Source organism: Eschrichtius robustus, chromosome 3 (assembly GCF_028021215.1).
Source record: "Eschrichtius robustus isolate mEscRob2 chromosome 3, mEscRob2.pri, whole genome shotgun sequence".
In the NCBI taxonomy this organism is placed as follows: domain Eukaryota; kingdom Metazoa; phylum Chordata; class Mammalia; order Artiodactyla; family Eschrichtiidae; genus Eschrichtius; species Eschrichtius robustus.
In genome coordinates, this window is record NC_090826.1 from 32,059,269 (window position 1) to 32,075,558 (window position 16,290).

Sequence of the window (16,290 nt, forward strand, 5' to 3'; positions counted from 1 at the left end):
GGAACAAGGAAAATTGTTGAAAATCCCTTTCTTTTCTCTGTCTTGGCTCCACTGCCAATTGTTAGTGGATTCTGTTGATGGAGAATTGGCTGTATACCATTGCCCTTGACACAAATCCTTAGATTTCGGATGAATAGTCAGATAACACTGGGGCTAGAAATGATGAGAAAGAAATCAGTTGATATATTATTTTCTGGGCTGAGCCTTTTCAGTTATAAGTATCCCTTTCCCATTTCTCCTCTTTAATTATAGGGAAAGTAGTTTTACTAATATTGGCTTTATATAACAAGAAGAAAGCAAAATTAACCAGATGATACTATTGGAGGAATATAGCAGTTAAAGTTACAGTTAGAGCTTCATTTAAGAAAGGAATTTTCTTTTAAAAAAAATTTTTTTTTAAATTATTTATTTATTTTTGGATGCGTTGGGTCTTCGTTGCTGCGCGCGAGCTTTCTCTAGTTGCAGCGAGTGGGGGCTACTCTTCGTTGCGGTGCGCGAGCTTCTCATTGCGATGGCTTCTCTTGTTGCGGAGCACAGGCTCTAGGTGCACGGGCTTCAGTAGTTGTGCCACATGGGCTCAGTAGTTGTGGCTTGTGGGCTCTAGAGCGCAGGCTCAGTAGTTGTGGTGCATGGGCTTAGTTGCTCCCCGGCATGTGGGATCTTCCCGGACCAGGGTTCAAACCCGTGTCCCCTGCATTGGCAGGCGGATTCTTAACCACTGCGCCACCAGGGAAGTCCCTTTCAAAAATTTTTGCATAATTAAAAATATTACCAAAGAATCATTATTTTTCAGGTGTAACAATGGTGGTGTGGCTATGTTTAAAAAAAAAAAAAAGAGTTCTTTTAGAGATACATACTGAAGTGTTTTTGGAGGAAATGATAGTGTGGAATTTGCTTCATAATAATAGGGGAGGGGTGAAGTGGGTGGAGTGTAGATGAAACAAGATTAGCTATGAGTTGATATGGTTGAAACTGGGTGATGGGTACATAGGAGTTCATAATACCATTCTGCCTTTTTTGTATATATTTGATATTTTCCATTTCAAATGGAAAGTTGTTTTTCTGGGTTTTGATTTGTTTTTTGCTGCTCTTCTCATTAATTTATTTTGTTTTGGAAAATGTATTTTTTGTCAAATTGTTATTTATATTAACATGTAATGAGTTTATTATCTTTTTTATTATTACTATTGTCTTTTTAAAAAATGTTATCCCCACATGTACCTATGGCAACCACCAATCTGTTCTCTGTTCAATCTATGAGCTTTCTGTTTTTTTTTTTTTAAAGATTCCATACATAAGAAGGATCATACAGTATTTGTATTTCTCTGTCTGACTTATTTCATTTAGCGTAATGCCCTCGAGATCCAGCCATGCTGTCGCAAATGGCAGGATTTCATTCTTTTTAATGGCTGAATAATATTCCATTGTGTATATGTGCCTCAATTCCTTTATCCATTCATCCATTGATGGATACTTCAGTTGTTTCCATATCTTAGCTATTGGAAGCAAAGCTGCAGTGAAGGTGCATATATCTTTTCAAGTTAGTGTTTTCATTTTCTTTGGATAAGTACCCAGAAGTGGAATTGCTGGATTGTATGGTAGTTCCATTTTTAAGTTTTTGGGGAACCTCCATACTGTTCTCCAGAGTGGCTACTCCAATTTACATTCCTACCAACGGTGCACAAGAGTTCGCTTTTCTCCACATCCTTGCCAGTATGTGTTATTTCTTGTCTTTTCTGATAAGAGCCATTCTAATAGGTTTGAGGCAGTATCTCATTGTGGCTTGGGTTTGCATTCCCCTGATGATTAGTGATGTTGAGCATCTTTTGATGTACCGGTTGGCCATCTGTATGACTTCTTTGGAAAAATGTCTATTCAGATCTTCTCCCCATTTTTTTTTTTTAATTATTTATTTATTTATTTATTTATTATTTATTTATTTTTGGCTGTGTTGGGTCTTCGTTTCTGTTCGTGGGCTTTCTCAAGTTGTGGCAAGTGGGGGCCACTCTTCATCGCGGTGCGCGGGCCTCTCACTGTTGCGGCCTCCCATTGTGTGCAGCACAATATCCAGATGCGCAGGCTCAGTAGTTGTGGCTCACGGGCTTAGTTGCTCCGCGGTATGTGGGATCTTCCCAGACCAGGGCTCGAACCCGTGTCCCCTGCATTGGCAGGCAGATTCTCAACCACTGCGCCACCAGGGAAGCCCCTCTCCCCATTTTTAAATTGGATTGTTTGTGTTTTTGCTGTTGAGTTGTATAAATTCTTTCTGTATTTTGGATTTTAACTTCTTATCAGATGTATGATTAGCAAATATTTTCTCCCATTCAGTGGGTTGCTTTTTCATTTTGTTGATGGTTTCCTTTGTTGTGGAAGCTTTTTACTATGATGTAATCCCACTTGTTTATTTTTGCTTTTGCTTTTGGTGTCAGATTAAATACATCATTGCCAAGATCTGTGTCAAGGAGCTTGCTGCCTATGTTTTCTTCCAGGAATTTTATGATTTTAGGTCTTATGGTCAAGTCTTTAATCCACTTTGAGTTAATTTTTGGGTATGGTGTAAAACAGTGGTTGAGTTTCATTCTTTTGCATGTGGCCATCTAGTTTTCCCAACACCATTTATGGAAGAGGCTGTCCTTTCCCCATTGTGTATTTTTGGCTCCTTTTTTGTAAATTAATTGAACACGTATGCATGGGTTTATTTCTGGGTTTTCGCTTCAGTTCCATAAGTCAAATACCATACAGTTTTATTACTACAGCTTTGTAATGTTGTTGGAAATCAGGGAGCATGATGCCTCCGGCTTTGTTCTTTTCTCAAGATTGCTTTGATTAATCAGTGTGTGTGTGTGTGTGTGTGTGTGTGTGTGTGTGTGTGGTTCCATACAAATTTTGGGGTTATTTGTTTTATTTCTTTGAAAACTACCATTGGAATTTTGATAGGGATTGTACTGAATCTGTAGATTGCTTTGAGTAGTGTGGACATTTTAACAGTAATGATTCTTCCAGTCCATGAGCACAGAATTTCCTTCCATTTATTTGTGTCTGAAATTTCTTTCATTAATGTCTTATTGTTTTCTATATACAGGTCTTTCACCTGCTTGGTTAAATTTATTCCTAGGTGTTTTATTCTTTTTGATGCAATTATAAATGGGATTGTTTTCTTTATTTCTCTTTCTGATAGTTTGTTATTAGTGTATAAAAATACAACAGATTTTTGCATATTGATTTTGTATCCTGCAAGTTTATTGAATTTGTTTATTCCAATAGTTTTTTGATATCTTTAGGGTTTTCTGTATATAATATCCTGTCATCTGCAAATAGTGGCAGTTTTACTTCTTCCTTTCCAATTTGGATGCGTTTTATTTCTTTTCCTTGCCTAATTGCTCTGGCCAGGACTTCCAACATTATGCTGAATAAAAGTGGCGAGAGTGGGCACTCTTGTCTTGTTCCTGATCTTAGAGAAAGGGCTTTCATCTTTTCATCACTGAGTATAATGTTAGCTCTGTCGTTTATTACGATGAAATACATTTCCTCTGTACCTGCTTTGTTGAGAGTTTTTATAAATGGTTGTTGAATTTTGTCAAGTGCTTTTTCTGTATCTATTGAGATGATGATACGATTTTTATTCTTCCTTTTGTTAATGTGTGCTATATCACATTGACTGATTTATGGATGTTGAACCATCCTTACACACCTGGAATAAATCCTACTTGATCATGGTGTGTGATCCGCTCACCTCCTGCTGTGTGGCCCGGTTCCTAATGAGCTGTGGATTGGTACTGGTCTGCGGCCCGGGGCTTGGGGACCCCTGCCCTAGAGAGACCTCCATGACTCTGAACTTGAATATTGAAAGGAGCACCCCTGATCTTTACCTAACTCTTCTGTAGGTAATAAACACAGCTGCCATGAGATCCTTCTAGCCAGGCATTTGTAATGAATTATTGCCTTGTGCCCTCACCTGTTTCTTGAATGGAAGTTTTCAAAGTCTGATGCCTTCACTGTAGCGGGATGAAGTCAGCTAGAAACTTCAAGACATGTGAATCAAGTATCTGTTAGCTCATTACATCTAGTTCATTACCTGAGACTTATGTAGACTTACAAAGTCCAAAATCCTCAGCCTGGTATTCCAACCCCTCCATAATCTCTCTAATCTTCTCTCCTATATCAGTTCCCAGTTTGAACTTTCATGTCTTTTTTTTTTAATGTGCTGAAATTTTTATTTTTTATTTTTAATTAATTAATTAATTATTTTGGCTGCGTTGGGTCTTTGTTGCTGCCCGTGGGCTTTCTCTAGTTGCGGCGAGCAGGGGCTACTCTTCGTTGTGGTGCGTGGGCTTCTCATTGCGGTGGCTTCTCTTGTTGCGGAGCACGGGCTCTAGGCGCGTGGGCTTCAGTAGCTGTGGCTCGTGGGCTCTAGAGCGCAGGCTCAGTAGTTGTGGCGCAAGGGCTTAGTTGCTTTGCGGCATGTGGGATCTTCCCGGACCAGGGCTCGAACCCGTGTCCCCTGCATTGGCAGGCAGATTCTTAACCACTAAGTAGAGGGCACCACCAGGGAAGCCCTCTACTTAGATATTAAAACTCAGCATAGATGTTGTCTTATCATCTCTGCAAAGCTCCTCAGCACTGCTAGTTTGGGTTACTTGCTTACCTCTGTCACAGCATTGATCTCTCTGATTGGTATATTGTCTCCCCTACTAAATTGCTTGAGCTTGAGGCCCAAGGTTGTGCTTTTGTCTTGAGATACCAAGAACTTGAACACAGCTCCTAGAACATAGGTGTTGCTCAAGAAATAACAACAGAATGAGTCAGTCCCATGGTGATTGACTTTTTTGTTGTTGTTCTTCTCCCTCGTCCTAACATATGGTGTCTGACATAGTGTGAAGCACAGATGAGATGTTCAATAAAAACTTACTAACTTATTAGGAACATGCTCAGTTTCTAGGTAATGCTTCAGAGAAGGAATTAATCAAGCCATGGGAAGTGTACGTTGAAAGAAAATTCAGGTAGATGAGTTTAGTCTCTGAGATGGTAATGAGGCTGTGCTCTCTCTCCAAATGGTTCCTTTTAAACATCCAGATGAGGGAGAAAGCTCCCTGACACTGAAGCTGGAACTCTCCATTTGGGAGATTAAGGTAAAAGCTTCTGCATATCCCAAAGGACAGCACTGTGCAATCACATGAAAAGATGGACAAAAGCCAAATTTAATTATTGAGATGATTGTGACGATAATCCCATTTTTCTCATCCAGTTCACAATCTAGGAAAGGCCCTAATCCAAACAGGGTATTTTTCCTTCCCCTGAGGGATCTAAATATTTCCCTGTCTCATTACAGCTATGTGGAAAATCTGAAGTACAGCTGTTCATTGAACTGTTTCCAATGCAATATACAAAGATACTGTGATTGGCAGACAGGAGATGCCATCGGAGATACTGACTGTGATATTGTGGAGATACAATATCAGTTGACTAACTGGAATTTCTTTTTTGGGTAAAGAGCCCAAATACTCACATTTCATTTTGCTTATTCAAATTCTATCCCTTTTCACTTCAACAAATCTATCTCCTGTTCCCAGCAATGTTTTGCCTTAATATGTATGTGAAGCACTACAGTGGAAGAACTGGGATATGTCAGTGTGGGTGGCATTTAGCCACTGAAATAAATAGCTAGAAATGTCGTTGAGGAGAACTGACAGAGAGTTGGTACTAGTGAGGGGCTGTTTACACTGGACTCACAGGATGATGGCGTGGGCACCATAATCCATCATTGGGTCCTTGGCTTGTTTGCTTATATACATTATATACATTATTTGCTAGGTAAGTTTGCTGTCAATAAAGTAATGTGTCTCAGGTTTCTAGGTGGGTCTTACCCCCAAATACATTTATTTGTTTATTTTTATTATTTTGTTTATTAACCAAGTGATTATTAATTAAAACATGTTAAGTGTCCACCATATGACCAGCACAACACTAGGTGCAATACAGAAGGAACTTGATCACTGAGTCTCAGAGCTGCATCCCAGCTTCTGCTGGGACATATCCTGTGTTGAGGAGCTCTTCTTCATAGCAGCTGCTATGATTTTAGGTCATTCTGATAGTTAAGATGTAGTATCAGCCCCTCAGGAAACCTGGTCCTGGGGAGATATTAAATAATAAAAATACATTAAATAATAGCCAATAATGCAAGATAGCATTTAATTGATGATACAGACTGACAGTGCTGTGGGAGTTAGACAGGCAGTAACTGAAGGAGAACCACCATTTATACAAGGAAGAGAGAAGGGAACTTTGTCGAGCTTAGCCCCGTGTTTGGGCTGGGTATTTCACTGTATAATATCGTTGATTGTCACAGCAATCCTGAAAAGATAATAGGTGTGATTCCCACTTTACAGATGGTATAACCAAGGTCCAGCTTATAGTTGGTGAACTTGAGTTTCAACCCTAGGCTTGTGTGGAATCAAAGGCATGCACTTTTCTCCTCTCTCAGACTGACATTTCTTCAAAGTAGGTCCTGTGCTAGATTTTGGAGGTTTCTTAAAATAACTTTTTTCTAAATATAAAAATATACATAATGTAGAAAATTTGGGAAATATAAAAATCATCTGTAATGCTACCACTTAGAGATAACTATGATTACTAGTTTGGTGTATATACGCATACATATATGCATCTATCACATACATTATGCATATATATGACTATTACTTAACTATATATTGTATATTTTTCATGTAAAATCAGTGTTATATACTATTTTGTTTGTTTTCTTTTTGTAAAATATGGCGATCATTTTCCTATCATTAATGTTTTCTAAAGCATATCTTTTTTTTCCATAAATAAGATTTTTTATTGGTAATAAAATCAGCAAACTTTATATGGTAGAAATATCTCAGAGTATTTTTACACTAGAGGAAGACTTAGCAAAGGCAGCCAGTTTATTTGACAACACATTTCCTTTTTTATTTTATTTTATTTTATTTCATTTTATTTGTTTATTTTTCCTCATCAATTACTTCTTTTTTTTTTTACTAAAGCATACCTTTTTAAGTGCTACAAAGAATTCTACCATGTGTATGTGCTATAATTTGTAACCAATCCCTCGTTAGAGTTTAAGCTCTTTATAGCTTTTTGCTATAATAAAATATTTATCATATTTTGATAAGCATTTTTGTGACATATTTAAAGTGTACATCATGGTGATTTGATATACAGGCAGACCTTGTTTTATTGTGCTTTACAGATACTGCGTTTTTTACAAATGGTTTTTGGCAACCACGCGTTGAGCAAGACTGCTGGCATCATTTTTCCAACAGCATTTGCTCACTTCTTGTAATATTTCAAACCCTCCACCAGCAAAAAGAGTACAACTTGCTGAAGGCCCAGATGATGGTTAGCATTTTTTAGCAATAAAGTATTTTTAAATTAAGGTGTGTACATTGTTTTTTTAAGACATAGTGCTATCGCACATGTATTGATAATATAGTATAGTGTAAACATGGCTTTTATATGTACCGGGAAACCAAAACATGCATGTGACTCACTTTATTGTGATTGATATCTCCTCTGTTGGTGTGGTCTGGAACTGAACCTGTAGTGCCTCCCAGGTGTGCCTTTATGTATATATTGAGAAAGTATTCCCACCTCTAGTTAACTAACACATCCATTACCTCACATTTTTTTGTGTGTGTGAGAACATTTAAGTTCTACTCTCTTGACAAATTTCAGTTATACAATACAGTGTTATCAACTGTAGTCACCTATCTTTTACATTAAATCCTCAGACCGTATTCAGCTTATAGCTGAAAGTTTATACCCTTTTTCTATCCTCTCCCTATTTCCCCTACCACTGTCCCTTGGCAACTACTATTCTACTCTCTGTTTCTATGACTTTAACTTTTTTTCTTTTTTTTTTTTTTTTAGATTCCACATATAAGTGATATCATGCAGTATTTGTCCTTGTCTGGCTTATTTCACTTAACATAATGCCCTCAAGTTTCATCCATGTTGTCACAAATGACGGGGTTTCCTTTTTCATGGCTGAATAATATTCCATTGTATATACCACAACTTTCGATGGACACTTAGGTTGTTTCCATATCCTGGCTATTATGAATAATGCTGCAGTGAACATTGAGAGTGCAGATATCTTTTCGATATCTTGTTTTCATTTCCTTTGGATGTACCCAGAAGTAAGGTTGCTAGATCATATGATAGTTCTGTTTCTAATTTTTTGAGGAATCTTCATACTGTTTTCCAGAGTGATTGTACCAATTTATAATCCCACCAAGAGTGCACGAGTCTTCCCTTTGCTCCACATTTTTACCAATACTTGTTATGTTGTCTTTCTGATGACAGCCATTCTAATAGGTGTGAGGTCATAACTCATTATGGTTTTGATTTGTGTTTCCCTAACGATTAGTGATGTTGAATACCTTTTCATGCACCTGATATCCCTTTGTATGTCTTCTTTAGAGAAATGTCTATTCAGATCTTCTGCCCAATTTTAAATCGGATTGTTTGTTTCTTTGCTTTGAGTTGAATGAATTCTTTATATATTTTGGATATTAACCCTTTATCAGATATATGATTTGTAAATATTTTCTCCCATTCCGTAGGTTGCCTTTTCATTTTGTTGATGGTTTCCTTTGCTGTGCACAAACCTTTTAGTTTGGTGTAGTCCCAGTTGTTTGTTTTGCCTTTGTTGCCTTTGCTTTTTGGTGTTGATAAACATTCTTGTATAAAATTTTTTGCACATTTCTTTGATGACGTCCTATCAAGTGTATGTGTATTTTAAGACTTATTAAAAACCGTCCTCCAGAGAAATTATGCCCTTTATACTCTCACCAGTGGCAATGTATGAGAATACCCAATTTCAGATATTCTTTCCAATACTGAGTAGTATCATTAAAAAAAAAAAAAAAACTATTCTAATTCGACAGGTAAAAAAATGACCTCTCAAAATTTTAATTTGCATTTCTTTGACTACCAAACAGGGTGAATATATGTTGGAGTTGTCATCTTGAAGTGCTGCCAGCCTTGGATCTCCCTCTTCTTCTAAGACCCATAATGTATGAAGAGAAGCTTGAAAGGCTTCATCTTATTTATACTAAATTACTTCACATCCTATCTTTTGGCAGATCTCTGACATCTACATTAGTGGAGAATCAGGGGACATGTCAGCTAAGGAGAAGCTGCTCTTGTGGACCCAGAAAGTGACAGCTGGTTACACAGGAATCAAATGCACCAACTTTTCCTCCTGCTGGAGTGATGGGAAGATGTTCAATGCACTTATTCACCGATACAGGTAAATACAGTGGAGTTTCAGTGGGCCTGGAGAGGCTTCTTCTCATCTCTTGTTTGTAATCAGCTATAATGCCACATTTCCCCTCAACCAACAATCCAGGCTCTGATTCATTTTATTTATTTTAACAAGGAATATGTATTGAACTCCTACTATTCCAGGCACTGGGCTCATATAGCAGTGAAGAAAACAGCTAAATTCTTGCCCTCATGGAGCTTACTTTTCAGTGGGGAAGATAGGCAATAAACAAATAAGTGTATGCTGTCTTACAGTGGTGAGTGCAGTGGAGGGAAAGAGAATGATGGGGGTTGTGGCATTTTGGACAGGGTGGTCAGAGGTGGTCTCTCTGATGAAGATGTTGGAGCAGAGTCACGGATGAGGAGTAGTGGGCCATGCAGGTCTCTAGGCTCAGCATGTTTCACTCGGAGGAAATAACAAGTGCAAAGGGCCTGTAGTGGGGACTTGCTTGGAGTGGGTGAGGAAGATAGGAATTTTGAATGGCGAAAATCAAAATTTATTGTACTGTTAGTGGTCATAAACACTCATAGGGAAAGTTGATACCTTTCCCTTGAAATTCAACAAACCTACTATTACGTAAGTTTAGAATTATGGAGCACTGGGCTCCTGGAGTGTGAGTAAAAATGGGACTAGCGCTCCTCTAAGCCTCTTGCTTTCTCTCTAACTCATCCAGTGTTTTTCAGCTCTGAGTACTTTTAAGAGGGTTTCTTTGTGTTAACTCCCATGTGCTATGTAGCTGGGGGCCTTTCATATACTTTGGTGGACTTTTACAGACCTGATCTGGTAGATATGGAGAGGGTACAGATCCAGAGTAACCGAGAGAATCTGGAACAGGCTTTCGAAGTAGCAGAAAGACTGGGCGTCACCCGTTTACTGGATGCAGAAGGTGAGAGCTGACTGAAGTTGATGATGTTTGACATATATTCATTATTCCTTCCCCCAGCGGGTTCCTTTGTTCTAAGAAATTTCTTGCCTTTTGTCTCTCAGATGTGGATGTGCCATCTCCAGATGAAAAGTCTGTAATCACTTATGTGTCTTCTATTTATGATGCCTTCCCTAAAGTCCCTGAGGGTGGAGAAGGGATCAGTGCTACGGTAAAAGAACACTTCCCTAAAATACCTTCTGGCTATGATTTGTTTGGGTGGAATGTATTGATTAGGGTAGGTTTCTTAAGCACTCAGTGTATACAGAGCACTTTTAAACAGAGCAAACTGAATCCACATCATCTTTATTCATGGTTATTGTCCTTGGTCTGTGGGAGTGAGTCTAGATATCACTAATTTTGCAGGTCCAGCATAGGCTATTCTAGGTGTCAGGAAATTAAATCCCATCTTGAGAGTCCTTGAGGAGCTTTGAAACTGGGACTCTGAGCATTAAACTGAATGGCTGTGTCTGTGTAGGCAATTAGAGGAAAGGATTTTATGTGGTTTGGGATGGCCTGAGCTGCTTTCTCCTGTGCTTGTCTTGCATACTGCTAACCAGAAGGTGTGTGATATCTACCTTTTGGCAATAGGAAGTAGACGCCAGGTGGCAAGAATACCAAAGCCGAGTGGACTCCCTCATTCCCTGGATCAAACAGCATACAATACTGATGTCAGATAAATCTTTTCCCCAGAACCCTGTTGAACTAAAGGTAAAGTCATGGACTTAAATTGTTTTTTGTAAATTCACTCTGGGGAGTAAGTCTCAGAGCTTGTTGCTGCTGGCTCCTGGGTGAGGTGGTATGAAAAATTAGACCGGGTTGCTTGCATTCATTCACCAAATATTAATTTTGTAGGCACTTTATAATCAATATATACACTTCAAAGAAACAGAAATTCTGGCCAAGGAGAGAGAAAAAGGAAGAATTGAGGAATTATATAAATTATTGGAGGTAAGGAAACTTATCCTTTGCTGAGACTTAGGGTTTGCTGGTGTGCTCTTTGTTGTTTCTTTGTTAGGCAGATTCCCTGCATCTTCTTCCGAACCTTCATTGTAATAGCAGTATTCTCAGGGTGACAAATCGAGCATCACTCTCAGGCTGCTCTTGAAGATTGACGGTCAAGGGGAAGTATCAGCCATCTCTGTTTTTTAAAGCTCCTGTTGAAAAATGGCATACAGTTATTCAGAAATCTTGAGTTTTATACATGTTTTCCTGTTTCTCAGAGGGAAGCTAATTCTTTCCCTAGGATAGAAAGAAAAGAGACTTTCCTTCACATTTTGATTCCTAGAGAATTTGAAGCTGTAGAGATGGGCATTTAACCTTTCCACAGTGGGGGAGAGGGGTATGGAGAGGACAGGAGGATTTATGGAAAGTATAGAAGGAATGGAAGGGTTTCAAGCAAGTGGTCCCTGTATTTTTTTTTTTTTTTTAAATAAATTTATTTATTTATTTTTGGCTGTGTTGGGTCTTCGTTGCTGTGCACGGGCTTTCTCTAGTTGTGGTAAGTGGGTGGCTACTCTTTGTCGCAGTGCACAGGCTTTTCATTGCGGTGGCTTCTCTTGTTGCGGAACACGGGCCCTGGGCGCACAGACTTCAGTAGTCGTGGCTCGCGGGCTCTAGAGCGCAGGCTCAGTAGTTGCGGCGCACGGGCTTAGCTGCTCCGCTGCATGTGGGATCTTCCCGGACCAGGGCTCGAACCCGTGTCGCCTGCATTGGCAGGCGGATTTCTTAACCACTGCGCCAGCAGGGAAGCCCCCTAGAGGTGATTTTTTTCTCTCACCTAGAGGTGAGGTACTGCTAAATTATTTGGTTGTTTTCTCTTATTAGACAATGGGGGAAACTGCTGAATGGCTGGGTAAAGAAGCAAAGAATTAATTAAATCTGGGACCTGAGGGCATGGCTGTTTTGGGACTAAAAGGGTTATCTCTGGGTTTTTTAGGTATGGATTGAATTTGGCCGAATTAAACTGCCTCAAGGTTATCACCCTAATGATGTGGAAGAAGAGTGGGGAAAACTCATCATTGAGATGCTGGAGCGAGAGAAGTCACTTCGACCAGCTGTAGAGAGGTGGGTTCAGAGCCTGAAGGTGACATTACTTACTGGGCTGCTTTGAGCCCTGCACTTGACTATGGTCTTGATCTCATTTTAGGCTGGAATTGCTGCTACAGATTGCAAACAAAATCCAGAATGGTGCTTTGAACTGTGAAGAAAAACTGACATTAGCTAAGAATACACTGCAGGCTGTAAGTCTGACTGTTCTATCTCACTTCTTATGTCACATGTTTTCCACTTCTAACCTTGTGCTCTAATGGTTGAAGTCAACAGTTAAGGGATCCAGCTTCCTTTCTCTTGGAATTGCAGTGGAATTGAACCACAAGGCTCCCTTGGTCCTAGTGGGTGGGAGTAATGGGAGTTTTCCCACTCTTCTTCTCCCTTTCTCTCTCAGGACGCTGCTCACCTGGAATCAGGGCAACCAGTGCAGTGTGAGTCAGATGTCATCATGTACATTCAGGAGTGTGAAGGTCTCATCAGACAGCTGCAGGTGGATCTCCAGATCCTAAGGGATGAGAATTACTACCAGCTAGAAGAGCTGGCTTTTAGGTGAGGAACATGGGACTCAAACGGAGGGCTTGCTTACTGCTCAGGCTCAAGGATCAAGAGTCGGGCGCTGAATCTTGTAACCTGGATGCTAGAAGTCAACGTCTCAGTGGGGATGTTATAGGTATTTGGGGCAGGAAAACTCTCATGGTAGAAGACAGTTTCCCTTTACTGTTGGCCCTGCCCACTAAGTACCTGTAGGGTTCCCTAATCTTTGTGTGGCATCTTATAACGCCCCCACATGCTTCAGGGTGACTGCAGCCGTGTGGGACCACGTCTGCTTTAGAACTGCTGGGGTGATTCGATGTAGCATTTCATGGAGGAGGAAACCAACACCCACAGAGGGGATGAGGATCTTTGTACAGAGCCGAGACTAAGAGCCGCATCTTTTGACCCCTAATCCATGGTTTATTCTGTTATATCATCCAAGAGTTATAGGAACTGGTATTGATTTACTTGCCTCGAGTTAATGCTGTGACTTGGCATTTGCCTCAGTGACAGCTCTGAACGATGAAGATGTTAATAATATCACCTTGCATTCACAGAACACGTTTTCTTTCTCAAAACACTTTTCCTAATATGATCTCATTTTTATTTTTACCTCATCCTTGTCAAATGGATAGGGAAGATTTTATCTTAAAAAGCACGTTACAGATTTAATCTTTTCTTTCTCGTCTTCCATTTCAGGGTCATGCGTTTGCAGGACGAGCTGGTTACCTTGCGTCTAGAGTGCACAAACTTGTATCGGAAGGGCCATTTCACTTCACTTGAATTGGTTCCACCCTCTACTTTAACCACTACTCATCTGAAGGCAGAACCCTTGACCAAAGGAACCCATTCTTCTTCTACCTCCTGGTTCCGAAAGCCCATGACTCGGGCTGAACTTGTGTCTATCTCCTCCTCTGAAGATGAAGGCAACCTCCGATTTGTGTATGAACTACTGTCTTGGGTGGAAGAAATGCAGGTGGGTGTATATTCCAAATGCTTATGCAGTGCACTGAGGTTTACTGGATCCAGCAGCTTGTCTCAGAGGGTTAGGTTGCTCTATGCGCCTTGTATAGATCCCCTCAATTATTGCTGCTACCTGGGTCCCAAGCCTCCTTCTCTACGAAATTTTGAAAGGATAGGTTCAGTTCAGATCCTCAAAATCCCATACTAAATGCATAGGCTTTTCTAATTTGAAGCCCTTCAGGAATCTCTTCCCTTCAGCCAACTGTGCTCTAAGTGGGAGCTGGTGGAAGAAGTTGCAGAGTCTGTAAATCTGTTATCTTTTCTGAAATGCTCTCATTGTCAGAGGAGCTGCTTCTCTACTGTTGTTTTTGTCTCAGCTCTTAAGAGTAAGCAAGACTGCTGTGTTTCACAGTTCTCAGGGACATTATTTACATGTATTCTAGGATAATGGTTCAAGTTCGAGATTGTCCTCTTATCCTCTAACCCTTTTGTTTTGTGTTAAATTCTTCCCATCGTCTGAGGATGGATTTTCCATGTACCAATAAATAAAAATATTCAAAGGCAAGCTGTTTTACAGTTATCTTCCGTTGGCCAATAGTTGGTGGCATGAATGAAGCTTAGTATTTACAGATATTTATTTCTTATCTCCATTCTGATTGTGAAATGAAGAGACCCCATAAAGGGAAATGCCTAAACTATAAAGTTAAGCATTTCAGCCTGTGGGAACGCCTTTCTGGTTGGCAAATGCAGGGATGTATTCCCATAATGCAGCAGCAAAAGGCTGCTTCTGCTGCTATAGGTGTTGGGGTTTATTCTCCAGCTCCTTGGGGGTGGTTATGGCATACTTTCCTGTAAGAGACCAAGATGGAGATAGTTTAGATGTCCTTTTTCTCAATCCCCTCTCCCCAGCCCCCTTGTCCAAACTGATTCTGACAGTTTTCTTTATCCCCTCTCCCCAGCCCCCTTGTCCAAACCGATTGTGACAGTTTTCTTTTTCTGCCAACTTAGCAGTAAATTATATTCGTAATTTTTCTTTTTTTCAGATGAAACTGGAGCGAGCGGAGTGGGGCAATGACCTGCCTAGTGTGGAGTTGCAGCTGGAAGCACAGCGGCACATCCACGCCAGTGTGGAAGAACTGGGCTCAAGTGTCAAAGAGGCCAGGCTATATGAGGTGTGTGGCATTCAGAATCCACTGTGGGAGGCTGGGGTGGCTGTGCGCGATGGGACAGTGCCCAGCGCAGCTGTTCCTGTGGAGAAGAAGGGTACCCACTTGCAGCACTTGACCACAGGTCCCCTCAGCACATGAAGTGTCTCTTGCTCTTTGAAATAACCGTGTGAGAAAGGTGTTTTTTATTAACCCCTTTTTAGTAAAAAGAATAGTGATACTGAAAGCTAAGGTCAAAATTAGTAAGTAGTGAATGCAGTTTCCAAACTCAAGCCCTCTGCTCCAAAAGTTCATGCTCTTTCCACTTCACCATCTACCTGCAGTAGAGAACTGGTAAGAAAAACTCTTCACTTGGTCTCTCCTCTCTCTCACTCTTTCTATCTTCCCATTTTAAATTTCAGCTCCCCTCTTCCAAAAAGCAGCTGAGTAGTTGGAGGAATCACCAGGTATAGGTTTTGCTTAGAAACCTCCCAGAATTGCTGGAAGCACAAGACCATGAGGTCACGCAGGTGTGCTCACTCTGCTGGACTGTTCCTCACTCAGTGCTGCTCTGAGCTATCAAATCTCACCTGGAGATTTGCTGTGCAAGCTTCTGTTTTCTCAGAGTAGCCAATCTCTGTCTATGTGCAGACGTAATATTTACATAGTTGAAATCATGCTGTAGACATAGTTTACTTACTCTTTCTCTAATATATTTTTATTTCATTCCTTTCTTATCAGGGAAAAATGTCCCAAAATTTTCATACCAGTTATGTTGAAACTCTTGGAAAGCTGGAGACACAGTATTGTAAATTGAAGGTGAGTTTTGACTAACTCTCTTTTGTTCTGTTCCTGGAGAATGTGGTTCCCTAATTCAGAAGGCTCTTGGTTTGAGCCTGTTTTGGTTTTCTGTTTATTAGTTTATATTGTTTACTGTGCAGTTGTTCATATGTATCATAACATTTTCTCAATTTTCTTAATGGATCAAAAACCACTGCCCCAGGAAGTTTTAAGTAAGTAGAGCTTATCCTAGTTATCATACTTCACCAAAGCAGTGGGTATATGTGCTCTGAGGCATCAAAACTAAGTCTCCCCCCGCCGCCACCCCTACCTGGCTTGCGGGATCTTAGTTACCCGACCAGGGATTGAACCAGGGCCCTCGGGAGTGAGAGCGTGGAGTCCTAACCACTGGAACACCAGGGAATTCCCAAAAACCAAAAGTTTAAGATTGACAGGGAGGGGACTTCTCTTCTGTCTGTTGTTCTTCATTCCTGTCTTTCAAGATGTCCAGAGTAGGACAGTTCCAGGATCATTGTTTATCCAGGGAGCCCCACACAGACCTGGCGTGTTCTCACTTCTAG

At 40.3% G+C, this 16,290-nt stretch overlaps 1 protein-coding gene across 6 annotated transcripts in view; it reads left to right on the top strand.

Annotated features, from left to right (window-relative positions):
* The window catches only part of MACF1 (microtubule actin crosslinking factor 1), a 328,417-nt gene that overhangs the window by 145,667 nt on the left and 166,460 nt on the right, over positions 1-16,290 (top strand). For all 6 annotated transcript variants that reach the window (XM_068539571.1, XM_068539573.1, XM_068539572.1 and 3 more), the window contains 11 exons: positions 9,132-9,298; positions 10,087-10,199; positions 10,301-10,407; positions 10,827-10,946; positions 11,091-11,186; positions 12,175-12,302; positions 12,385-12,478; positions 12,682-12,836; positions 13,521-13,797; positions 14,828-14,956; positions 15,671-15,748. In XM_068539571.1, coding sequence (XP_068395672.1) covers positions 9,132-9,298; positions 10,087-10,199; positions 10,301-10,407; positions 10,827-10,946; positions 11,091-11,186; positions 12,175-12,302; positions 12,385-12,478; positions 12,682-12,836; positions 13,521-13,797; positions 14,828-14,956; positions 15,671-15,748 — 1,464 coding nt within the window. The remainder of the gene's footprint in view (positions 1-9,131; positions 9,299-10,086; positions 10,200-10,300; positions 10,408-10,826; positions 10,947-11,090; positions 11,187-12,174; positions 12,303-12,384; positions 12,479-12,681; positions 12,837-13,520; positions 13,798-14,827; positions 14,957-15,670; positions 15,749-16,290) is intronic.